We start from the raw sequence: 25,865 nt of genomic DNA on the forward strand, positions 1-25,865 counted from the left end.
TATCCAGTGCCGTATTTGAGCTCATCATAACTAAAACTTTTTTGGTGGAGCTATGTCAAAAGTACTTAGTGAGCAGGCCAGGGATTTAGCTCAGTGGCACCATGCCTACCTCATAAGCACAAGGTCCTGAGTTTGATCCCCAGTACGGGGCGGGGTGGGGGTGGGGGTACAAACCTAGTGAGCATTTTTAAGACCTACTACCTGCCAGGTGTGGTGGTGCATACCTGTATTCTGAGCATTCAGAAAGCTGAGGCATCAGGATCTCAAGTTCAAGGCCACCCTGTTTTGAGACAACCAAAACTAGTACTAAATCCTGGAACTAGTTTTTATTATAACCTGTACTACAGTTGTGTGATGCTTAGTAACTAGTGAATGCTTATCATTGTTGTACTCATTCTTTAGTGTGAATCTCTAAAAAGGCTATAATGTAGATCTCACTGTACTGTGTCCAACTCCTTATGTCGTTTGGTACTGTTATATGTAATTGTGAAAAGCTTACATAGATGTAAAGTGTATATTACGTGGAGCAGATTTTTAAAAATGTAATGTACTATTTCTAAGTGATACTCAAACTTGTCTGTAAGATTAGTGATATGGGGTTTAAGAAGTCATGTCCTGGAATTCATCTCTGTTAAAAATAAACCTGTTTTGTTTCTAGAAAAAACTCACAGTGAAACAAATTATTATTTAAAATCTGATAAGTAAGTGGTAGCAAATATTTCTGTTAGTAAATGAAACATGACATAGACATTTTTCCTCAGGTGTAGAATGAGCCAAGGAGATTCAAACCCAGCAGCTATTCCACATGCAGCGGAGGATGTTCAAGGAGATGACAGATGGATGTCTCAGGTAAAAAGAAGTACATATTCATGTGGGAGGTATCTCTTCAATTTTTTTTTTTTTAGGATCTTTTTACCAGAGCTTTAAGGGGACAGTTTTAATAGTCAATAAACATTTATTGCTATGAATGTAAATTTTAAAATCTAATGTTAGAAATGTCAAACCTGATCACCAGTCTGCAGCTGAGGAATATTTTGATAGCACGGTAATTGTTCCTGTTAATCTTTAAAGATAGCAATGTCTTTACAATAGTTTTAATTTGTTTTGTTTTTTGAAACTGAGTTTCACTATGTAGTTCAGTCTGGCCTTGAACTGTGTAGCCCAGGGTGGCCTTGAATTCATAGTGATTCTTCTGCCTCAGCCTCCTGAGTGCTAAGATTACAGTCATGCACCACCATAAACCTGACATACTTTTTAAAATAAATTTCAAAATTACACAAATGTTAGAAAATTTTAGGAAGAATCCCCTATATTCTTCATCCACACTTAACACTACTGAGCCATTTGAGAGTAAGTTGTACTCATCATCATTCTTTATCCCTAGATAGTTCAGCATGTTTTCTAAGAACAAAGCTTTTCATATAACTAAAAGATGGTTATTAAAGTCAGGGAATTTAGCATTGATATAATTAATCACTTACTAGTGCAATTATTTAACTACAAGAGGACCAAAAATTGCATATTTTTTTGTTAATTTTTTTTTTTTTTTGGTACCAGGGATCGAACTCGGATCCTTTCATTTGCAGGGCAGGCGGCGGAACCACTGAACTAAATGCCAGCCCTGTTTTTTTGTTAATTTTTATAACAGGGACTATAAAATGATAATTTTATTAAATTTATTCAATACAAGAATCAACTAGTTGAAATGACACCTGCCTGGGAGATGCTCAGGATAGTCACTATATAAACAAATGCACTGTCTGAGTGATGCTATGGTACCCTGGTTTTGTTCTGTTTGGTTTTGTTTTCCGATACTGGGAATTGAACTTATCCCCAGCTCTTAGGGTAAACTGTTAAGTGATTAATCAAAAAACCATATTCCTATATTTGTATTTCTCCAGTTGTCCCAGTAATCTTCTTTACATTGGTCTTCTTACTCTGAGATTACACATTCTGTTCCACTGTTGTGCCTCTTCTCCTTTGATCTGAAACATTTCTTGGTTTTTATTTTTCATGACCTTGACAGTTTGGAAGAGTACAAGCCTTTTTAAAAAATTTATTTATTTATTTATTTATTTATTTTAAACAGGGTCTCTACATAGTTCAGGTTGGCCCTGAACTCAACTGTGTACCCCACACTGGCCATGAACTTGGGCTGATCCTTCTGCCTCAGCCTCTTGACTACTGGGATTACAGGCATGCACCGCCATGTCCAGCCAGGCCATTTTATTTGTTTATGTATGTATGTATTTGGTACCAAGGATTGAACTCAGGACCTTGCGCTTGCAAGGCAGGTGCAGCACCACTGAGCTAAATATATATGTTTTTTGTTTTTTTGTCTCCCCCCCCCCCCCCGCCCGCCTCCCAGTACCGGGGATTGAACTCAGGACCTTATGCTTGTGAGGTAGGCATGTTGCCACTGAGCCAAGTCCCCGGCCCAGGCCATTTATTTTAAAGAATGTCCTCCAATTTGGATTTTTTTTTCCTCACTATCAAGATTCAGATTATGAATTTTTTTTTTGGTACTAGGGATCGAACTGAGGACCTTGCGCTTGTGGGGTCAGGTGGCAGAACCACTGAGCTAAATCCCCGGCCCAGATTATGAATTTTTGACAGGAATGTCAGTCAACTGATGTGTCCTCTCATAGCGCCTAGAAATCGTTGTTGGTTTGCCTCATTGATAACTTTGGTACTTAATTCAGATGGTATTCGCTGTAATCAGTTCTTTCTGGTTAGTTGATTAATTGCATTACTGGGGATTGAACCCAGAGCCTTCACACTGAGCTATATATCTGGCCTTTTTTTTTGGTACCAGGGATCAAACTCAGGACTTCACGCTTTCCAGGCAGGCACTGTGCCACTGTGCAACATCCCCAGCTCTGGCCATTTTTTATTTTTGGTACTGGGGATCAAACTCTAGTCCTTGTGCTTGCAAGGCAGATGGCAGAACCACTAAGCTAAATCCCCTGCCCTGGCCATTTTTATTTTGACATGGGTTCTTACTAAGTTTGAGGCTGGACTTGAACTTGTGATCTTCCTGCCTCAGCCACTCAGAGTGCTGAATTTGGTATTGTTTTCATGTACTGTATTTACATATTATATATGAATCTCTTTACTACATGTATGTAGTAATTTTGTATGTTTTTAACCTTTGATAATACCTTTGAATGTATTTTTCAGCAGAGTATCATCCATGTTAACAGTGTCACTACAGGGTATGGTGGTGCATATCTGTAATCTTATCACCCTGGGAGGCTGAGGCAGGAGAATCACAAGTTTGATTCCAGCCTCAGCAATTTAGAGACAGCAAGACCTTGTCTCAAAATTTAAAATAAAACTGGGGATGTAAGCTCAGTTCTGAGTTCCAGGTTCTATCCCCAGTACCATTAAAAAAATTAGCTACAATGTATTCATTTTACTCTTTAATAAATGGTACATAGTCTATGGCTATATATGAAATTACCAGTTGATTTTCTCATTGATGGAAATTTACATTATTTACTGTATACCTTTATTAAAACTAGATGTTTTGGTTTTTCTTTTTCTTTCTTTCTTTTTTTTTTTTTGGTCCTGGGGATCAAACTCAAGCACCTTGTGCTTGCAAGGCAGGTGGTGGCACCACGGAGCTAAATCCCCAGCCCTGTTTTGGTTGTTCTTGACATAAGTTAACAGACTTTAAGACTGTCTATGGAAAAAAATCAGTCAAATGAAAAGAAATAGACATAAATATTTTAATAAATATTTTTAAAAGCTTGCATGACAAAGATGGACTATCTTTACTAATATGTCATATGCCCAGACTTTGGTTTATAAATACTACTCTCCAGTGAAAAGAACCAGGAGTTCTAGGAGATATGGTTGATTCTGTAAGTGGAGCAAGGAAAATAAAAGGTGAACGTGGAAGCCAGGCATTGTGGTGCAGACCTATAATCCCAGTATTTTGAGAGGCTGACACAGGAGGCTCAGCCTGGGCAATTTAGCAAGACTCCATTGCAGAATAAAGAAGGGATGGGGTTGTAGCTCCTCAGTACTACCCTAGGAAAGTGGGAGGCTTATAATATCTTGTAATGCAAAGAAACAATGAAGTAATCAAAAGAGTGAAAACAAGATAGGTGGCAAGAGTGTATGTTCTAGGTGTATCTCACAGAAGACATGTGATATTGGTTTGTCTCATTGATATTTTGATCACTGAAAGCCAACCTCAAAGAGCAACCAAAGTGTGAAATAGAAAATTTGAGCATCATAAATGTCACTATGACTAGTATATAATTCAAAGATATTCATGAATCTTTTCTGCCATAAATAATTAAATGAATTAAATAGAGGAGAAGACACAAATCTTCATAGAAGAATTTAATATAGAAAGGAGGGAAAAGAAAAATAATCTTTCGACCACCACAGTAATAATGAGTATAGGCAGTGTCCGTTGATAAATATCAAAATTGGTGGACACAGCTTTAAAGAGAAACTATATGTCATTTTCCTGTCCTCACAATATCTCCCTCTAAATTTTGGTACGTTAATGTATGACTACAGGTTCTTTGTTTTGTTTTTGTTTTTGCAGTACTGCAGGATTGAACTTAGAGGTGCTTACCATTGAGCCATATCCCTAGATCTTTATTAATCTTTTGGGGTTTTGATTTTTGGACACAGGGTCTTGCTAAGTTGCCCAGATAGGATTTGAAATTGTGATTCTCCTGCATCAGTCTCCCTATGTGCTGAGATTACAGGCCTTTACCACCAAGCCCAACTTATTTTTGATATCCCTCCTTCCAGCATGAGGAGCTTAATTCACCTGACCTTTAGTGTCTTGCTTCTATTTATTTTTTAGGAAAAATAATAACTTATTTGTTACAATGGAGAAGTTTTGCAAGTGATCAATGATAACATCCCAATAATAGCTTATGTTAATGTCACGTACCCCCTGCAACAAGGTGGACATATTGCCGCTGGCAGTATTCCTAGAAATCTGTAACCTCAGCCTATTCATGATAAAACATCAAACTCAATTTGAGAGGCACCCTACAAAAGCAGCTGATCACTACTTATCTGAAGCGTCACAGTAGTCAGGTGAGGTGTCACATGCCTTGGAGCTACCTTGGGCTACCTTGGAGGCTGGGGAAGGAGAATCACAAGTTCAAGGCCAGCCTTGACAGTAGCAAAACTTTGTCTCAAGATGAAATAAAAAGGACTGGGGTGTAGTTTGCAGCTAGTGTGCTTGCCTAGCATGTGCAGACCCCTGGGTTCAAGATCATAAAAGATAAGGAAAGATTAGAATGCTATCCCAGAGTAGAAAGACTAAAGAGATGAAGACTAAATGCAACATGGTATCCTGAATTGATTCCAGAAGAGGAAAAGGGCATTAGTGAAAAAATTGGTAAGAGTTGAATAATAAACTGTTTAATTGATATGTTTACTAATGTTCACTTATTAGTTTTCATAAATGTATCATATTTATGAAAGATGCTAACAGTGGGGGAAGCTGAGGGAGTGAGTTTTTTTTTTTTCTTCTGGTACCAGGGATCGAACTCAGGCAGGGGAAGCACCACTGAGCTAAATCCCCGGCCCATGCATACTCTTAATTTTTGCAACTCTCCTGTACACCTCAAATTATTTCAAAGTAAAGTATTTTTCTAAATGTAAAACAATCATGATTAAAGTAAGTATTGAGCTGGTACTCAATACTAACTATGAAATACTGTGTAGTTTTCCTTTGGTATCCATAGGGGACTGGCCCCGAGACACTGCCTACAAAGCCAAATCCACAAACGTTTTAGTTCCTTTTATAGAATGGCATATGACCTACACATAATCATCTCCAGATTACTTACAATACCCAATATAAATCAAATGCTATGTAAATGTTTATTTTCTAGGGAATAATGACAGTAAAATGTCTTTACATATTCAGTATGGAGACTTTTTTTTTTTTAGACGGAGTCTTTCTATGTAGTTCAAATTTGCCTTGAAACTTTGTAGCCTAGGCTGGCCTTGAACTTGAGTGCTGGGTTTGCAGGCGTGCACCACCATGCCTGGTTCTCAGATAATTGTAGTTCATTGAATCTTCGGATACAGAGCTGGGGCTATAGAGGGCTGGCTGTATTCCCAAAACATCCAACTCTAAACTAGATTTAACTACCATTTTTCACAAAATGCATGGGCCAAATGAACATGTCCACTACAGGAATGCAGTCAGCAAAATTTAGACTATAAAAGGTCATATATATATGTCAGACAATCGCGTGCCCCCCCCCCCCACTTTTTTGGAGGTTAAGAGTAGGAAAAATTTATTCAGAGAAAGAAAGCTTCTGTCTAAGAGAGAAGGGGACCGGAAAGTGGGTTGCCCCCCCCAACCTTTTTTTTGCAGTACCGGTGATCGAACTCAGGACCTTGCACTTGTGAGGCAGGCATTGAGCTAAATCCCCAGCCCTTTTTCCTCCCTTTTTTATTAGTATATGTTCGTGATAAGTAGTAAGAGCAGTCTAGTACAATCATTGTGGGAATTGGCATGTATGCATATTGCATCTTGATCCTTTTTACTTCAAGGTCAGATGATTGTTATGTTTTTCAGAAGAGTAAATTTGAGAGGTGGTAGCAGAGGGGAAACCTCTAATTACAAGGAATTTAGAACTGGATGTGGTGGCACACACCTGTAATCCCAGCACTGGCAAGCAAGGCTATGGCTGAGGCAGGAGGATAGCTAAGACATCAAGACCAGCCTGGCCTACGTAGTGAGTTCAAGGCCAACTTGAACGAAAAAAAGAAAAGAAAAGAAAAACCCTGTGTGGGGGGGGGGGGGTGTGGCTCAGTGGTAGACGACTTGCCTAAGTATTCCTGAGCCCCTGGGTTCTATCCCCAGAACAGAGAGAAGGAGAGAAAATATGAATATTAATTCTATTTGACTTAGACTCCTAATGTGTAAATTTTTTCATTATAGTAAACATGATGTGTCAGTAGATATTATGTGGCCATTAAAAATAGCTTTATGGGGCCGGGGATTTAGCTCAGTGGTTTCGCTGCCTGCTGTGTAAGCGCAAGGACCCGAGTTCAATCCCCGGTACCAAAAAAAAAAAAAGCTTTATAATCGCTTCTTGGCCTTTTGGCTAAAATCAAATGTAGTATCTGTTCTTTTCTTTTTTTGTACCAGGGATAGAACTCAGGACCTTGCACTTGTGAGTCAGGCAGAAGCACCACTGAGCTAAATCCCCAGCAGTGTAGTACCTGTTCTTAACAATTTAATATCTGATAATGTCTTCTGAAAACAATATATTAAATGGATTTTTGGAGCTAGGAGATAGAATTGGAACTTGCTCTGTCTACTCCATGCATCGACCTTGTACCTCTGGGGAAATACACACACACACACATTTATTTATTTATTTATTTTATTTAAAAAGCCAGGCATGGTGGAATATGCCTGTAATTCCAACACTCTGGGAGACACTCAGGCAGAGGGATCACAAGTTTGAGCAAGCCTGGGCAATTTAATGACTTTATGAGACCCCGTCTCAAAATGAAAAATGAAAAGGGCTGGGGATGTAATTCAGGGCAAAGGCCCTGGGTTCAATCCCTGGTGCCACTAGAAAAAAAGAAAAGAAAAAAACCCTATGTATCTACATAGAAAAATGCTTCTGATATGTTTCTGAGTGCTCTTATAATGGCTGCCACATTTTGAGTACCTACTGTGTGCCAGACTATAGCCAAGTTCTTTTCCTAGAACTCTTATCTTAACTCTAGAACAGTTGCCAGTAGATTGAATACCAAGATTCAGATCATATATTTGCTTAAGGTCACAGAACTACAAAGTAAGCTAGAATTTATTTTTTATTTTATATTTTATTTTATTATTTTTTGGGGGTACCGGGGATCAAACTCGGGTCCTTGCACTTGCAAGTAAGCTAGAATTTAAATGTAGATTTTTCTGGCCCCAAAGTGGCTGTGCCAGAATGAGACATAATGATTTAACTGGGGGGGGTTGGGGGGTGGGGGGTGGGTAATAGTGCACACCTGTAATCCCAGCACTTGGGAAACTGAGGCATGAGTATGAGTTTGAGGGCAGCCTGGGCTATATACTGAGGCCCTCATTCCAAAAACCATGAAGGTGGGGTTGGGATGACACATGAAAAAAAGATAACAGGAAAATATCCCAAGTTGGTTAAGGTGATGAAATCATAGATGCTATGTTTTGGTCACTTCTGTTTTTCTTACTGCAACTACTTCTGTACCTTAAAAGAAAATATAGGGCTGGGTGTGGTGGTACTCACCTGAAATCCTGGTACTTAGAACATTGAGGCAAGAGGAACATGAGTTCAAGGCCAGCCTGGACTATATAACAGGACCCTATCTTTAAAAAAAAGGTGGGGGGCAGGAATTTAGCTCAGTGGTTCCGCTGCCTGCCTCAAAAGCACAAGGTGCCAAGTTTGATCCCTGGTACCAAAATAAAAAAGAAATTGTAAATTGCTAGAACCTTTAGAACAGCAGTGCTTAAATTCTGTCACATTTTATAGGTGAGCTGTTATTAGCATTGAAAGATAATTTTCTTCTTTTTTTAAAAAAAATAATGTGCTGAGAATCAAACCCAGGGCCTTATGTACACTGAGCAAGCACTGTACCACTGGGCTGTTCTCCTAGGACCCTAAAGTTTTGCTCTTGCTCTCTTTCTCCCCTTAATTTTAAAAATATTTCTTGGTGCCAGGGATTTAGCTCAGTGGTTCTGCTGCCTACCTCGCAAGCCCAAGGTCCCAAGTTCGATCCCCGGTATCAAAAAAAAAAAAAACTTCTTGGCTAGGTGTGATGGCACATGCCTGTAATCCCAGCACTCAGGAGGTTGAGGCAGAAGGATCGCCAAGAGTTTGAGGCCAGCCTGGGCTACATACATAGTTCAAGGCCAGCCTGAACTACATATTGAGACTCTCAGACTCTCTGCCCCCCAAATTTCTTGACCTTGACAAGGTTAATTCCAGCTACTCAGGAGACTGAGGCGTGAAGATCAGAAATTCAAGGCCAGCCTGGGCAATTTATATTTAGACATTGTCTCAAATCCCCAGTACGACAAGAAAAATTTTTTTTAAATTTAACTTATTGAAACAATAGTAATTTTTAAAATAATGTTTATTTGCATAAAACATGGAAGCAAGGGGGGGGAAGTTATTTCTAATCCTGTCAACCTTAATGAAACTGTCAAATTATTTCTACTTTCAAATTATTTTCTAATTTTCACTCATTTATTCATTCCATTATTGAATATCTCTGTTTACCACTGTCTTGTCTGTATTGATATTGCCAGCAAAAATACTTAAATAGTAACTCTACCTTAATTCCTAAAGCTAACAACTAAATGTAGAGTTTGAGACAAAGAAACTGTTTCTCTTTTCTTGAAACTAGATTAGAGTTCTGTGGCCCAAAGCATCCTCTAAATTTGTTTCTAATTTAAATATAAAAGTTTAAATTGTGTCCTTTAATATTGGTGGGTAATGTTATAAAGAATCCACTTGTCAAAAAATAAGCTTTTGAAAGGAAAAAAAAAAAAAGAAAGGAAAGTATTCCAGTGGATGGGGACTAAAATCAGGAGATTCTAGCAGCTAGCTGGGAAAAGCCAAGTTTATCACATCTGTATGTGGATGGGCTGACATTGGGAGAGAGAGAGTAGCAGTTATCTGGGAGATTTCATCCTTGTGTGGATGGGATAACACCAGGAGAGATATTAGCAACTAACTGGAAAAGGAATTAGACTTATATAGTTTTGAGGGGGCTAAGGAATCTGGGGTGAAATATTTGTAAGTTGGATGCCCAAGGATGGTCTGCTCAGGTGTGTGGACTTCTTGGGGTGGGGGTGGGGGGTGGGGTGGGGGTTGTATACTTCATTTTGAGGGCCAGGGATTTAGCTCAGTGGTGACGGCACCTGCCTTGCAAGCGCAAGGTCCCGAGTTCCATCCCCCGTACCAAAAAACAAAACAAAACAAATATACTTCATTTTGAGTCCATTTGCCCTATTTACCGAGAAGCTGTTGCTGTCTGCTAAAAGCAGCCTGCTTTTGCTTTGTCCCGTTTGTTTGTGAAGGATTCACTTAAGTCAAGCCTGACAGGTAGTATGTTCTTTTGTATTAGTGGGTAAAATCCTTTTTTTAAAAAAAACAGTAGCAGAGTTTTACTAAAAATAGGAAAAGAAGCAGGCTGCAGAGTGAGTCTGGGCCAAGTAAAAGTAGGAAAAGAAGTACGCTCTGCAGCTTGAGAGTGAGGCACCATGCAAGAGAGAACAAATAGCTATTTTGTTTTTTTGAGACAGGGTCTTGCTGTGTATGTTCAGGCTGGCATTAAACTCACAGCAATCCTCCTGCCTCAGCCTCCCAAGCACTGGGATTATAAATATGTGCCACTATGCTCTGCTTACAATCAGGGTTTTTTTGAGGCAGGGTCTCCCTTTGTAGTTCAGGATGGCCCTGAATGTACTATGTAGCCTAGGCTGGCCTCGAATTCCTAGTGACCCTCCTGCCTCAGCCTCCCAAGTGCTAGGATTACAGGCCTGCACCACCACGCCTGGCTTTAAAATCTGTTTTTAAAAAGTATCTTAGCTAGGTTTTGTTAGCATGTACCTGTAGTCTTAGCTATTTGGGAGGCTAAGGCAGAGGGGAAAGAAAATTCAATTAATTAACAGAACAAAGAATACAGCTTTAGGGATAGACAAAAGATTTTTGTTTTGTTTTGTTTTATGCTGGGGATAGAGCCCAACAACTCCCACCTGCCCCCACTCCCACCCACCCACCCCATACACACCAGGGATTAACCCCAGGGCCACACTGAGCTACATTTCCAGCCCTTTAGTTTTTTGAGTCATGGTCTCTCTCACTGTGTTGCTAGGTTGCACGAATTAGGCTCAAACTTTTTTTTTTTTGGTACTGGGGATCAAACTCAGGACCTTGCACTTGCGCAGCAGGCAGTGAAACCACTGAGCTAAATCCCCCCCACCCAAGAATGTTTTGTTTTTAAAGGAAAGATTTATTTTGACTTGTGTTTCAATCCATAGTCAACTGTCTCCAAGGCAATACAGCATGGCAGAGGAGCATAGCAGAGAAGAATTGCTTTCTGCATGGCAGACAGGAAGCCAAGAGAGAAGCAAGGAACCTGGGGAGGGAGATAAACCCTTCCAGGCCCCATGACCCACTTCTTCCTATCAGACCCCACCTTCCCCATTATCCCTTCACCTTCCCAAAGCCCCACCTAGGAGCACATGACAGTTTTGAAGGATATCTAGATCTAAACAATAACATTTCATCCCTGACCCCCAAAAGATTCATGTACATCTCTTCATTCAAAATACATTTAATCCATCTCTAAGAGTTGTCAAAGTACTAACAGTTTCAGCATCCCTAAACAACCGTTTTTGAGAGAAGTGTCCTTTCCATGGGCCTTTTGTTTGTTTGCTTGTTTGTTTGTTTTAGATGGGGTCTGGCAGTATAGTTCAGGGTGGCCTTGAACTCCCAGTGATCCTCCTGGCTCAGCCCCCTGAGGGCTAGGATTAGAGGCATGCACCACCACACCTGACATCTGCTTTCTTTTTATTTATTTATTTGTTTGTTTATTTTGACATTTGCTTTCTTAAAAGGAAGACACTTTTACAATTTGGTGGGGCCTTGTTGTAAAGTGCTTGGCTTTTTATTTATTATTTTTTGGCTTCTTTTTAATGCTAATCTTTTTTAGCAACTCAGCTCTTCTTTACTCCAACTTTGCCAGCTCTTCCTTTTTGAGGAAACTAAACACTTTTCACCTGGGCTATTTGCTCCTGATTTTCAGTATAAACCTGACTAAAAGCAAGCAGTAACTGTGCAACAGCCAGATTTTCTCCACCAGTTTATTTTGTCTGCTGTCCATAATCTCAGTCCACAGTCTCAGAACATGAACAAAATGTGGACCATTTTTCTTCTCCAGCATAACACACATGGCCTGGACTCCACCTGTTAGTGGAGCAATGGAGTCCTTCCCAATTGGTATCTCCCAAGCCTGGCTTTTACTATCTACTGCCTTTTTTGTTTTGCTTTGTTTTTTGTTTTTGAAGATAGGTCCTCACTTTGAAGTACAGGCTGGCCATGAACTCACTATGTAGCCCAGGCTGGCCTTGAACTCACAAGGATTCTCCTGCCTCAGCCTCCTGAGTACTGGTATAGGCGTGTGCCACCACACCAGTTTTAGCATCTGCATTTTTATGTGCATTCTGATCTGCTAAACTGTGACCAGAATCTCCCATCAAGCTCAGCATGCAGCATTCTAGGGGTGCTTTTATAACCAGTATCCAAAGTATTTCCAAATTCTTCCCTGTGAATTGTTCCAAAGGCTTCTGAACCACATGGTCAGAAGTAGCATTACGGCAGTGACTGCATTTTCAGTATCAAAATTTGTCTTAGTTACTTTCCTCATCAAGGCCAGGGATTTAGCTTAGTGGTTCTGCCACCTGCCTCGAAAGCGCAAGGACCCGAGTTCAATCCCCAGTACCAAAAAAAACTATGTTTACTTTCCTCGTTACTGGGACAAAATATCAGACACCAGCAACTGAAAGGAGAGGTTTATTTTAGCTCACATTTTCAAACGATTGTTGGTTATCTCCAAGGCAGGAAGGGCATAGTGGAAGGGCCTGGACAAAGGAAAGCTGCTCATGTCATGGTGGCCTAGGAGCCCAAAAAGAATGTTTTGTTTGTTTTTTTCTGTGAGACAGGGTCTCACTTTGTAGTTCAGGCTGGCTCTGAACTCACTATGTAGTCCAGGCTGCCCTTGAACTCATGGGGATCTTGCTTCAGCCTCCCAAATGCTGGGATTACAGGCGTGCACCACCACACCTGACCAGAAAAGAATGTTTAACAGTAACTGTTTGGACAGCTGTTCTTTCTAGGCTAAGAATTTTCACAGGTTTCTAACTTTTCTTTTTTTTTTTCCAACCAGCACAACAGATTTGTCTTGGATTGTAAAGACAAAGAACCCGATGTACTGTTTGTAGGAGACTCCATGGTACAGTTAATGCAGCAGTATGAGGTAAAGGTGGAAGGGGGTGAGAGTGGTTCTTGGTACTAGTGTATATCCATAATTACTGGCTTTCATTCTGAACTGACCCTCTGTAGACCCATTCATGACACTTAGAGAAGTCGTAGTTCAAAGTACAAGGGAAATTTACCTACCTAATTGGATGGGATTCTGTTTGCCACCAAGCATGATGAAACAAAAAAATTAGCATCATTTTTGACTAAACTCTCTTTTTTGCTCTAGTTTCCAAAAAGCTAGATATTTGTTTGTTTATATTAATCCTTGTCATGATATTCATTATTTTTTTTTATTTTCTTATTTTGTATATTTTTTGTGGTGAATTATTCCAAATCCTTTTTAAGAGTTAGACTTCCTTCCAAGGAAAATTTAAAAGAAAAGATAGTTTTAAAATACTTTAGTGAGGGCTGAGGATTTAGCTCAGTGGTTCTGGTGCCTGCCACGCAAGTGCAAGGTCCTGAGTTTGATCCCCGGTACTGAAAAAAAAATACTTTAGTGAATGGAAAGGAGAGTTTTTGAGTTGGCAGCTAAATTAAAAATATTGATGGGATTAGAAATGTTGTTCAGGGGTAGTACTATACCTAGCAAGCATGAGGCCTTGGATTTGTTCCCCAATATGCACGCATGTGTACACACACCTCAACCAAGTAAAATGTTGGTATCTCTGTTAGGACATCATATTGAGTTGTGACTCAGTTCCTACTATTGCATTGTTAAGAACTGAGTAACATTTTTTTGACTGTACTAAAAGAAAAAAAAAAACTGAGTAACAACACAAAAGTCCTTTAAACAGTAAGTGGCACACCATTTTCAATGTTAGGTTTGAGTAAAGAAAATAGATCTCACAACACATTGCAGTTGAAAGATTACGTTTCCTGCTAATTTTAGCTTAACTACATCAACTTTTTCTCTTTAGATATGGCGAGAGCTTTTTTCCCCACTTCATGCACTTAATTTTGGAATTGGGGGAGATACGACAAGACATGTTTTATGGAGACTAAAGAATGGAGAACTGGAAAACATTAAACCTAAGGTGAAACGAAACTTGTTTTTAAAAGAAACATTAATTTTGAGTCTTTTTCAAATAAAATTGTTAAATTGTCTGAAACTATAGTAAAAAAAATTCCTTCTTTAAAGCACTATTTCACTATTGGTTTTTTGCTTTGTGTCCCTTTAAGGTAAATGACATTGTCATTGTGTAAGAATGTACTAAAGAAACCAGGGTTGTATTTGTAATTGTTCTAATTATCTTCATCAGTTGTAGGAAGAGATTAGCTACAAATGATGTGTGCTATTCTGTAGAATACATGGGCCTGGGACACTACTGGGAGGAACTACTCAAGTGTTGAGAGCTAGGGCCATGATTGACTTTGAGAAATAATTTGGATTTGTTTAACCATATAAACAAATTGGTAATCAAGGCCTCCAAGTTCTTCTGAAGAAAATTTGTGGCGGATGTGAACAAATGAACATCTACCCAGTACCTTATCACATTAGAAACATCCTGAATTGGCACACTGCATATAATTTTTTTCAACCATAACAAAAGACCCAGTGCTAAGCTGCTAATATAATTTGCATTCATTTAAGGTATTTTATTCTTTGCCTTTCTAACAGAAAAATTCATATCTGTGCCTCTTTTGGGACACTTGGGTGATATAATAAGATGTGTTGTCTCTAAGTGACAGACACCTTGTAAAATGATTTTTTTAAAAGAGAAAGATTGTATCTAGCTGCCCCCCCTTCCCTGAGTGTTTATACCCATTACACTCCCTTGAGTACTTCTCTTATTAAATGAGATACTTTTTTTTTTTTTTGGTACCGGGGATCGAACTCGGGTCCTTGTGCTTGTGAGGCAGGCGGCGGAACCACTGAGCTAAATCCCCGGCCCTATTATATGAAATACTTCTAATCAAGGAGAAGAAGAAATCCCTATTTATTATGTGAATTGTAAATATTTTCCCCAGGTTCTTTAGATTTCACTTAGTTTTTTGAGACTGTAAAAAAAAAGGCAATCTTCCTGCCTCAGCCTCTTAGTGCTAGGATTACAGGTATATGCCAATAAGCCTGGCAGGTTTCACTTTTAGTTATACATATATATGATATTATATAGAAGGTTTTATTTTTATACAGTTGAATGGTATTTTTTTATATAGCTCCTGGATTTTGAGAGATTAGCTTCTAACTCCATGATGATAGAAGCCTCTTGTTTTCCTCCTAAGTTTTTTTTTGTTTTTTTTTTAAGAGGTCCAAAAACTACCTTCATTAAATAATTACTACTAAGTGCATCATATACAACAGAGGTAGAATAGGGGCAGATAAGAATTTGAAAATATCAAATACATATGCTTAGAATCTTATTGTTAATTCTAACTACTACAGAAATAAAAAACTTGTACAGGTTAGTTATAATGACATTTTGATGCTTGCCAAAAGGAAAATAAGCTATATTCATATACTCCAATAAAAATTTTTAAAAACCGTGCTTAACGCTATATAGAATTTACCTAAAATGGATTGGTAAAAATGCTTACACAGAATCCTTTTTTTTTTTTCAGAATCCATTCTTATTACACATATATTTTCCATTAAAGATCGTTTGAATAGAATATTGACTCTTGCTGAGAAATCCATGGTTGACAACTATATATATGCAGTTCCTCTAAGAAACATCAATAGTGTATCTGTATTAAGATGACTTCTCCATAAATGAAGTCCACCTTAGTAGCACACTACCAAGTTTACTTCAGAGTTGTTTATATGTCTTTTGTCTGATCATCTTCAAGTTTCCTGATTTCATTTTTCAAACAATTTATAGTTTCACGACTTGCTTTTAATCTCTTTAAGCTCTGCGATTTCAAAGCTTGTTTTTTTCTTGGCAGCTTCTAATTTTTCTCTGGTTTTCACTTCAAATTCTGCAAATTCTGTTTCATGCTTATAGGCCCCTGATGTTAGCTGATAAGATGTTGTTAATAATTGTTGCATCATTGCTGTTGGGTCTTGAAATATCATTTCATCATAGAACTCTGAAACGAGTGTCTTTTTCCCCAACATTGCATTGGTGTCTGATTGGAACAGCTTTAACAAATGATACAGGGTTACAGGTCTTTCATTAGGGTCAATGAAAAATATTTTGATGATTATTTCAAATTCACTCCATCCTGTTTCAGAAATTTCATATGGAGGCTTAGTAACAACTCTTAAAGGATTGCCATAACTTTCATGTAATTTAAACTGGATTTTTTTCACATATGGTGACATATCCTCATTTCTATATGGTTTTACATATACAGTCCACTGATGGGTGTGCCTATCTTCTCTTTTCTTTCCAAAATATTGAGCCTCATTACCATAAACTGTTGGTTTAACGATAGTATCTCCCTTCACTCTCCTGCTGGAGTCAGGCCCAAATTCGGCCATTCTCTTGAATATATTGTCCCACGGAAGAAGCCGCTGCCGCTGTCAGGCTGTCAGGGAAAGAGACCGGGTCAGCGGGGTCTCTGCTCCCTTCAGAGGCTCCACTCCTCCTACGCGGCCCAGGTGGTGGGGTTCTGGTCAAAAGAGGGCAAGTCACCAGGGTTCTCATGGCTGAGTAACGGCCAAACTCCCCCTGGCTAGCGGCGATATTGCAGGCCATTCAGCTGCGGGAGAGTGCTCCTCCTAAGTTTTGCCACTCAACTATTAATCTACTTGGAGTTATTCTGATACATGATATGAGATATGAGTTAGTGTTTAAAGATAACTGCCCAGTTAAAGCTATCCAACACCATCTGAGAAATTCATCTGTCTTTGATCTTTGAAATAAGATTTTCGTCTAAATGCTGGAATTCTTTTTTTTAATTATTCCTTGGTATTTATCTTTTTTTCCGCTTTTCTTCACTCCATTATAGGTCATTGTTGTCTGGGTGGGAACAAACAACCATGAAAATACAGCAGAAGAAGTAGCAGGTGGTATCGAGGCCATTGTACGACTTATCAACACAAGGCAGCCACAAGCCAAAATCATTGTATTGGTATGTAGTCTTTGGGTGGATGGAGACTTTAGTATCTTGATGTCTACTGAGGAGTCTTTTTTGAAATGCAGTTGCTCATAAATACAGAGAATATTTAGGTGGATGCAGTTTATGATACTTCTGCTGATCTATTCTCTGATATATTCCACTCTCTAATTGGTCTCATTCCCCATATTAACTTCAGTGTCATCTTTTCTCTGCTCATCCTTTTATAGAAGTGTGGAAAGCCTTTGTTGCCTTAGGTACCCTTTTTCTTCTTTTTTTTTTTAACCTCTAGTGATAAAAAATTTGGATGTAAGATTTGTCTGAATCCTGTGTGTTTTTATTAGACCTGGAACTTAGATGTATTGTTCTCTTCCATGGTTAACATGTTGAAGGTGGAGCCAGCTATGGTGACATACTTCTGTACTCCCAGTTTGGGAGACTGAGGCAGGAGGATCCAAAGTTTGAGTTGCTCACCTGGGCAACTTAGCTGAGATCTTGTCTCACAATAAAAAATATTTTATTTATTTATTTATTTTTTGGTACCAGGGATCGAACTTGGGACCTTGCAAGGCAGGCTGTGGAACCACTGAGCTAAATCCTTGGCCCCTTATTTTATTTTATCAATTTATTTTGTCACAATAAAAAATAAAAGGGGCTGGGGATCTAGCTCAGTGTGAAGACCCTGGATTCAGTCCTTAGTACTACAAAAAATTGTGTGTGTGTATATTAAAGGTATTAAAGGATTTATTAAAAATCTCTGAAATCTCTAAAACATCAGAAATTTCAGCCGGGGACTTACCTCAGTGGTTTCATCGCCTGCTGCGCAAGTGCACGGACCCGAGTTCAATCCCCGGTACCAAAAAAACAAAACAGAAATTTCATCAGCAGGAAAAGGGGCACTTGATAATATTACCTTAAAGATTATCCTTTTGTAAAACAAAAGTATTAATTCTTTATGGTCTCAAAGAAACAGTTGGTTTTTTTCAGTGCAGAAGTCTATCTCTGAGCCAGGCATGGTGATGTATGCCTATAATCCCAGCACTTGGGAGGCTGAGGCAGGATGATTGCCTCAAGTTCAAGGCTAGCCTGAACTAATAGTGAGACCTTGTCTCAAAAAATAAAATAAAAAAATTAACAGTCACTATGTACAAGGCACTATTGTAGATTCTGAGCATGTAAAAATAAATAGAATGTCATCCCTTTCAAGGAGCTCAGTCTAATAGATGGAGACAGCCATATAGAGAGAATTATACCGTATGCTAATGAGAGTAATAGAAGAGCAGTGAGTGTAAGAGGGAGAGTAAGGATGTATTTTAGATGTAAAAGTTGACATTCATTTAGTTTTAAAGAAATCATTGCTCTCCAGACAAATGAGGAAAGGAAAGAAGATAAGACATCACAAAAAGGGGGGAAAAAGAAGAAAGAATCAAAAGCCTGGACATGTGTGTTTGCAGAATGAACGGAGAAAATGAAGCTGGGATGTCAGAAAAAAGAGACCACAAAGAGTCTGGATTTTCATTCTATTCACTTGTTGATGAATTTGTTTATATTTTGCCTTATTCTAGAAAAGATTGTACAGTATTGTGGTTAAGAGTCCACCTTTGAACTGCGCATGCCAGCACATACCTATAATCCCAGCTACTCAGGAAGATCACAAGTTTGAGGCCCTTTCTGAAAATAAAAAATGTAGGGACAAGTGATATAGCTTAATGGTAGAGCAGCACTTGCCTAGTATTGCAAAAAAAGAAAGAAAAAAAAAGTCTACCTCTGAAATGCAGTGATATATAACAGTTGCTTAGGAAATGTATAAATACTGCTGAATAAGTTTTCTGGCTGTTTGTGTGTGTGTGAGACAGGGTTTCACTGTGTAGTTCAGGTAGCCTTGAACTCACGGTGTAGGCCAGACTGGCCTCCAACTTTGGCAATCCTCCTGCCTCAGCCTCCCAAGTGCTGTCACCACACCAGGCTTAGGACACATTTTATCCTACCGAATATATATGGCTGTGATTCATCAAAACAGCATTGGTTCAGTCCTCTTTGTTGTATGTAGTATGTTATGGTATAGCTTCCATGTGGCATTAATAAGTACATGTGTCTTCAACTAGGTTATTCTGATAGCTTTATGGAGAAGGGATTGAAGGAAGAACAACATTGGAGCTAGGAAGACTGTTCAGGAGATTTTCCATTAATTGAGGTGAATGATGATAAGATCCTGAGTGTATGTAATTAGGATGAAGAAAAGGTGGTACATCTAAAATAACAAGTAAGTAGAGAAAAACAAGTAGACCTTCACAGTTAATGATCTTCTCTGCTCTGTCCCAGGGTTTATTACCTCGAGGTGAGAAGCCCAACCCTTTGAGGCAAAAGAATGCCAAGGTGAACCAACTTCTCAAGGTTTCTTTGCCGAAGCTCGCCAACGTGCAGCTCCTGGATACAGATGGGGGCTTCGTGCACTCGGACGGTGCCATCTCCTGCCATGACATGTTTGATTTCCTGAATCTCACAGGAGGGGGCTATGCAAAAATCTGCAAACCCCTCCATGAACTGATCATGCAGTTGCTGGAGGAAACACCAGAGGAGAAACAGACCACCATTGCCTGACTGACCCCCATCAGTGTTAATAGTATCCCAGCTTCCTCAGATCAGTTATATCACTGGCACTACAGAATCCTCTTTCTTAAGGCACTTTGCATTGTAGGATGTTCCTGGATGCTCGTATCTAGTGTTTGAAGGGGAGGAGGGATTTAAATTGGTCCTGTATATAGAAGGTTTGTTTGACACAGGAGAAAAATTAGCCAAGGAAGATTGTTATTTAAATTCATTTGAAACCAGAAGGGGACTTTTAGTTGTATATGTGACACCTTCATTGAATTATCACTTTTCCTAGAACATCATCAAGCCCACATACTGAAAAATATAAAGTTTTTTTTCTTGGCCTTTTTTTTTTTTCAGTGAATTATGTTATATAATCATTATCAGAATCACACCTACTTAGCTATAAAACAATTCATTTTTTCCTGTTTTTAAGTTTCAAAATTTAGCCTTTTGTATTTTGTTTTACTCATGTATGCTCAGTATTTTCTTTTTTTTTTTTTTGGTACCAGGGATCAAACTCGGGTCCTCAGCTTGTGAGGCAGGCGCCAGAACCCACTGAGCTAAATCCCTGGCCCAGTGCTCAGTATTTTCTTAACATACAGCATCAGATTAAACATGCTTGTCACTCAAACATGAGTAATGCTACAGTTACAAGTGAATTTGTTCCATTCTTAAACTTTCTTGTGCTTAGCATTGAAAAACAGGTTTTACCCTCTCTGGGAAACTCTTTAGAGGACATTTTTATGCTGCTGACTATCATGTCTATGATAGACCTATGCATGCAGCCTTTTCTTCCCTTTCCCCCTCTTCTCTCTCTTTTTTTTTTTTTTTTTTGGTTCCTTACTGATAACTACTAGCTTTTGCCACATTTTTAACCTAGGACCTCAGTTGCTGGAAGTATTAAGTCCCCAGCCAGTTACTCTCATGATATTACTGATGTATAACTCATTCTTGTGTGGTGGTCTGTGGTATGGAGCCTGTTGTGTTATTCATATTAAGAGTTCTGGTTTGTTTTTCCATTAAAACCTGTTAATATTTATTTTTTGGGAAAAAAAAAATCAGAACTCAGGGCCGGGGATTTAGCTCAGTGGTTTCGCCGCCTGCTGTGCAAGCACATGGACCCGGGTTTGATCCCCAGTCCCCCCAAAAAAATCAGAACCCTCATTTCCCATTCCATAACATCTGACATTATTTCAAGTTTTGTATCTTAAGGTGTGTGGGTTGTTTTGTTTTGTTTTGTCAGTTCTGGGGATCAAACCTAGGGCTCACACATGCTAGGAAAGTGCTCTACCACTGAGCCTCACCCCCAGCCCTGTATTTTATTTTTTACTGGCTTAGTTCTTAAATTTCATCAGTCCAAAAAGATTTGGCTTTTTCCATGTGGAAACAGTGAAGCTGCTCTCAGAACAGACGTTCTACATTTATCCCAGCATTTTAGGTGGTTTTTTTTTTGGTACCGGGGATCAAACTTGGATCCTTGCGCTTGTGAGTCAGGTGGCAGAATGACTGAGCTAAATCCCCAGCCCCCAGCATTTTAGTTTTAAAGAACTACGTCCATCTGACTTTTTTTAAGTTTCTTACTAATGTAGCTTCATCCCAGAATTTTTCAAGAAAGGTCCTAATCTTAATGGCTTCCTTGAGCCAAGAGAACTGCCACTCAAAATAATATGGAACAATAATGGCTTATTATTGAACATACCTGTGAAATATGTATAAACTGGATTTACAAACTGTTTAAACTGGACCAGGTTGGGTATTGAAGTAACCCATCAAAATGTACACTGCCGTGATTCTGTTTAATGTTCAAATTCAGTAACTAAAATATGTGCTTTATGTTCTGCTCACAAAGCAAATGGAGAAGGAGGCTGTGTGTATTGGAGTAAGGTTTATTGATTTGTGTTAAGACCCTCTTCTGACTAGGAAGGATAGAACTTGGGCTGTGTGTGTGTGTGTGTGTGTGTGTGTGTGTGTGTGTGTGTGTGTGTGTGTTGAGCCTCTCTAGGAATTTGCTTTTGTCTTCTAAATAGTTTTCTGAATGTATTATGACTTCATTAACAGAAAATACACATGGTGTTTACTAGACTTGTTTACTATATTGAAATTTCCTTTTTATTCTTAGTAGCCCAGGTTCTTGAGTTTTTCAGAACAGATTTTTTCTAAGCTAAGGTATAGTTTCAGGAAGAAGAGTAAAAGTAAGCCAGAATTTTTTGTGTGAAAGGACAGTTGCCTATCCAGGTCTTTTTGTGTCTTATCAGAAGGTGGGAATATGGTCCAAATAAATCCATTAGGTTACTCCTGTAGCATGCGCTTTAGCTTCTCTCTTGACTGCATATCAAAATTCCTTTGTGAGCTGGTCTGCAGCTCCTTTGTTTTATATGTATAAACTTCAGATGTTAACTACATTTTATATCTGCCAGAGCTCTTCAAGCAATAGTGTTTGAACCACTAGTCTATAAATAAAATTCTGCCCTATTGCCAGTGTGCAGATATTGAGTCCACTGTTATTTCTTGCCAGATATCTTTGCAGTGCTTTAGGCAAAACGTGTTAATCTGTTCTTTGAGTGACATCCCAGTTTGCTTTAATGACAGAATTTACTGCTAAGTCTTTTCCTTTTTAAAAATATCTACATTTAGTGCACTGTCTACGTGAAATGTCCTTGTTATTGTGGAGGGGCCAACCTTTCAGGCAGCTAGCCTATTCCTTTCCTGGCAGATTTTAATCCTTTTGCCTACCATTCCTACTACAGGGCAGGCAGTGACAGAACTATTAAGGTCTCTATGGTCCTATCTCAAAAGTGGTAGATTGAGGGAAGATACACTGCCAAGGGCTGTCTAATGCAGGTGGTTTTGCTGCCCACACATTATAGATTGTGGTAGGTAAGTTCTCTGGCTACCACATTGGCTCTGTTTGAACTTTTGAGGACATCTGCCTAAACCTGAATGTTTGTCAAAAACCTTAACCCAGCAAAACAAATAGTGAGTAGCTTATGCCCTGTTAAGAATTGTAACGTCGGGGCCGGGGACTTGGCTCAGTGGTTTTGCCACCTGCTGCGCAAGCGCAAGGACCCAAGTTCGATCCCCGGTACCAAAAAAAAAAAAAAAGAATTGTAACGTTAGTTGTTTAAAAACAAATCCCAACTTTTAATTTTTTAACCTAGTCACTGTTTACAGTTGTATGCTAATGCCTGAGTTACTGTCTGTGCTGTGGTGTATGAACATTGCCAATCTTCTATTTATTGCAGTGAAGAAGAAACTAAAAATATACAAAAAGGAGGAGCATGTCCAGGCTCCTGAATCTGTGTGGGTGCATGTGGGAGCAGTGAGTGAGACCTCTTGAAAGGAGGCTTTTTGGGAAGAGGCCCCAGGCTCCCCCGTGGTATTTGCCTTGGGGAATCACTACTGCTGGCTGGCTGAACCTTCCCAAGAGGAGCTTGTGAGACTGCTTTGGCAAAGTTTCCTTGACTAGTAGAACTCATCTGTTTTAGTGCATATTTCAATATAAATGTCAACATTTCACTCAAATTTGTTGATGTCTTTGTTTCTTTTATCAGTTTAGATTCCAGTAGAAAGGATGACTTTTTTTTTTCTTGCCTTATCTTAAGCAGATGGGATACTTGAATCAGCTTGCTGCCTTTCTGTGCAATTGAATGTCCCAAGCCAACTTTTATCAAGTCTTGTGGGAGGTGAGGGCAGGATGGTTGAATGGGGTAAGGAGGTATAAGGAATCCTGGGTAGATAAAGGGGAAAGTTGTCAAATGAAATGTTTTAGATTGCTCAAGAGTATCTGCAGTTGATGTTTATACTGTAAACTGACTTACTGCTTTTCAATAAGTTCAGTGGTGAGAATTTGTGCACATAAAATATCCTAACTTTCATTGTTTTTTCATTCCTCACACTAACAGTCATTGGTTTTGTGTTGTGTGTGGGTTATTTTTTTTTAACCTTGGAAATTCTCTCCACTATTGCCCCCAGCTTTAACTTGATCCCTCAAACAATTTGCACTGTTCTGAGCTCATATGTCATCTAGGTTAAAAAAAAAAAAAAAAGCCCCAGCAGGCATGGTGGCATTGTGGCACATGCCTGTAATATCAGCACTCTGCAGGGGTGAGGCAAGAGGATTGCAAGTTTGAGTCCAGCCTGGGCAGCTTAACAGTTTAGTGAGACCTTGTCTCAAAAAATTAAAAAAGCTAGATGGTAGCTCAGTGTAAAGTTAAATCCCCATAGCTGCAAAATAAATAATTAAAAAGTCTCGGGATATATTCTGTTAATCCTTAGTGCTTTATGTATTTATGTAGGTGCATCCCTATTTTAGTATTGACTAAGGGGCCCAGGGTCTAGGTATTACATATTGCCCAAGGGGTCAGTTGTAATATGGTTGTTGTAGGATTGGAACACAGCTTTTAACTGACTTCAAGAGTCCTTGCCCTTGCCACTAATTCAACCTGAGGCATCTTTTTGGCTCTAGATTTTGATGTGCTGAATTCATAACATCCCTAGGTTGCCTTTCAGTTGAAGGTCCTGGAATGAGACTGGGAGTTTTTTTTGTTTGTTTGTTTTTTGATACTGGGAATTGAACTCAGGAACTCATGTTTGCTGGGCACAGGCAGTGCCGCTGAGCAACATTCCCAGCCCATTCCTGGAATGAAATGACAGTCTTTCCACTTGAAACAACCAACAGCTTCTTTTGGTCTTTTTGCATCCATTATACTCTAAATTCTATCTTCTGTGTGGCTACAAGAATTATTAGATTTATTTAAAATGTGGGCTGGGGATTTAGCTCAGTGGCGCCGTGCCTGCCTCACAAGTGCAAGGTCCTGAGTGATCCCCCGTACTGGATAAATAAAATGCATTGTCTGGCCATTTCCCTCATTGTCCTCCTTTCTGAATTATGAGCTGAAGGAGGACTCGGGATGTAGCCTGATGATAGAGCTCATGCTCAATATATAAATACCTTAAGAAAACATGGAGGTTTAAGAACTGCCAAAATACACTGCAAGAAGCTGGTTGTGATGGTGTACTATAATCTCAGCACTTGGGAGGCTGAGGCAGGAGAATCACCACAAGTTTGAGGCCAACCTGGACTACATAGTGAGTTCAGGGCCAGCCCAAACTACATAACACCCTGTCTCAAAAACAAAACTACATTTCAGAAAGATTACAGTAGATAGGAATATCCAAGCATGGTGGCATAAGCTTGTAATTCCAGCACTCTGGGATGCTGAGGCAGAAGGATTGCAAGTTCAAACTTAGCCTCAGCAAGTTAATGAGACCCCCGTTTTTCTTAAATTTTATTAGTACAGGTTTGCATTACAGAATGATCATCGTGAGGAGATGATGCGTATATAACCTTTTTTTTATATATAACGTTCTTTTTAAGCTCCATCTGTGAGACCCTGTCTTAAAATTTGAAAAAGCCTGGGGATATAGCTCAATGCAAAGGCCCTCATTCAATCTATAGTACCACACTAAATAAATATTAAAAATAGACAAGAGTTGCCAGCTTCTAATGCAAGGTGGAGTGAAGTTGGAGTGGGCAGCACAGTTGGAGATGAAAACATGAGGTTTTGTGTGAAACCCTCAAAACACACAACTGCATAATATAATACAATGTCAGGATAGGGTACAAACTAGGAACCTCAAGTGTGAATTCATTTATCACTCTCACTTCCCCAGGCTAAATCAGCCTGCTCCGAGTACTTTTCTGTGGAGCTATGAAGACTTAGAACAAGGCTGTTTCTCACCTAGCCTATCATTACCTATCCTGATAATATACCACACCAGCTATATTAACGGCTAGTGGATATGCCAGTATATTTCTTGGCAGCTACAATTTTCTATGACTTGTGTCACTTCATTCTTCGCTTTAATAATGCAACTGGATTAAAGTGGGTTACTTCCAGCTGGGGTTGGTGGTGCATGCCTGTATCCCCAGCACTCTGAAAAGCTGAAGCAGGATTCAAGACCAGGATTCAAGTTCAAGAGCAGCATAGGACATAGTGAAACTGTCTCAGAAAAACCAAAAATACATAAGGTTATTGCTATAGAAGGGTAAAATATAGAAATATCAAACAGGTATCTTTTCCTGTTGGCTCTCCCAGACATCTAATACCAAGTTCCTCTCCACCCAAAGGCTTTGCCTTTGTCAGCTGTGTGCAGGTTCCCCTTAGGTCACATGGCAGCTGTGAAAGCAGCCTGGGTCCTGAGACTTTGCTTGGCTCTGTCCAAATCACCCCATGTGGATCTCTT

General features: G+C 39.2%; 1 protein-coding gene and 3 pseudogenes across 6 annotated transcripts in view; 3 read left to right on the forward strand and 1 right to left on the reverse strand.

Annotated features, from left to right (window-relative positions):
• The window catches only part of Pafah1b2 (platelet activating factor acetylhydrolase 1b catalytic subunit 2), a 31,949-nt gene extending 8,808 nt beyond the window's left edge, over positions 1–23,141 (forward strand). For 5 of the 6 annotated variants that reach the window (XM_004856653.4, XM_004856652.4, XM_087212419.1 and 2 more), the window contains 5 exons: positions 762–849; positions 12,931–13,020; positions 13,943–14,059; positions 16,917–17,039; positions 19,347–23,141. In XM_004856653.4, coding sequence (XP_004856710.1) covers positions 769–849; positions 12,931–13,020; positions 13,943–14,059; positions 16,917–17,039; positions 19,347–19,625 — 690 coding nt within the window. In that variant the 5' untranslated portion in view covers positions 762–768 and the 3' untranslated portion in view covers positions 19,626–23,141. The remainder of the gene's footprint in view (positions 1–761; positions 850–12,930; positions 13,021–13,942; positions 14,060–16,916; positions 17,040–19,346) is intronic. The other variant, XM_087212420.1, reaches the window with a different exon arrangement.
• Positions 7,084–7,168, forward strand: LOC147827932 (U2 spliceosomal RNA; annotated as a pseudogene).
• Positions 7,203–7,361, forward strand: LOC147827933 (U2 spliceosomal RNA; annotated as a pseudogene).
• Positions 15,768–16,452, reverse strand: LOC106010404 (YEATS domain-containing protein 4 pseudogene; annotated as a pseudogene).
• Positions 23,142–25,865: the final 2,724 nt, after the last annotated feature.

Source organism: Heterocephalus glaber, unplaced genomic scaffold, assembly GCF_053883595.1.
Source record: "Heterocephalus glaber isolate CG9 unplaced genomic scaffold, H.glaber_assembly_v1.0 deba00001429, whole genome shotgun sequence".
In the NCBI taxonomy this organism is placed as follows: domain Eukaryota; kingdom Metazoa; phylum Chordata; class Mammalia; order Rodentia; family Bathyergidae; genus Heterocephalus; species Heterocephalus glaber.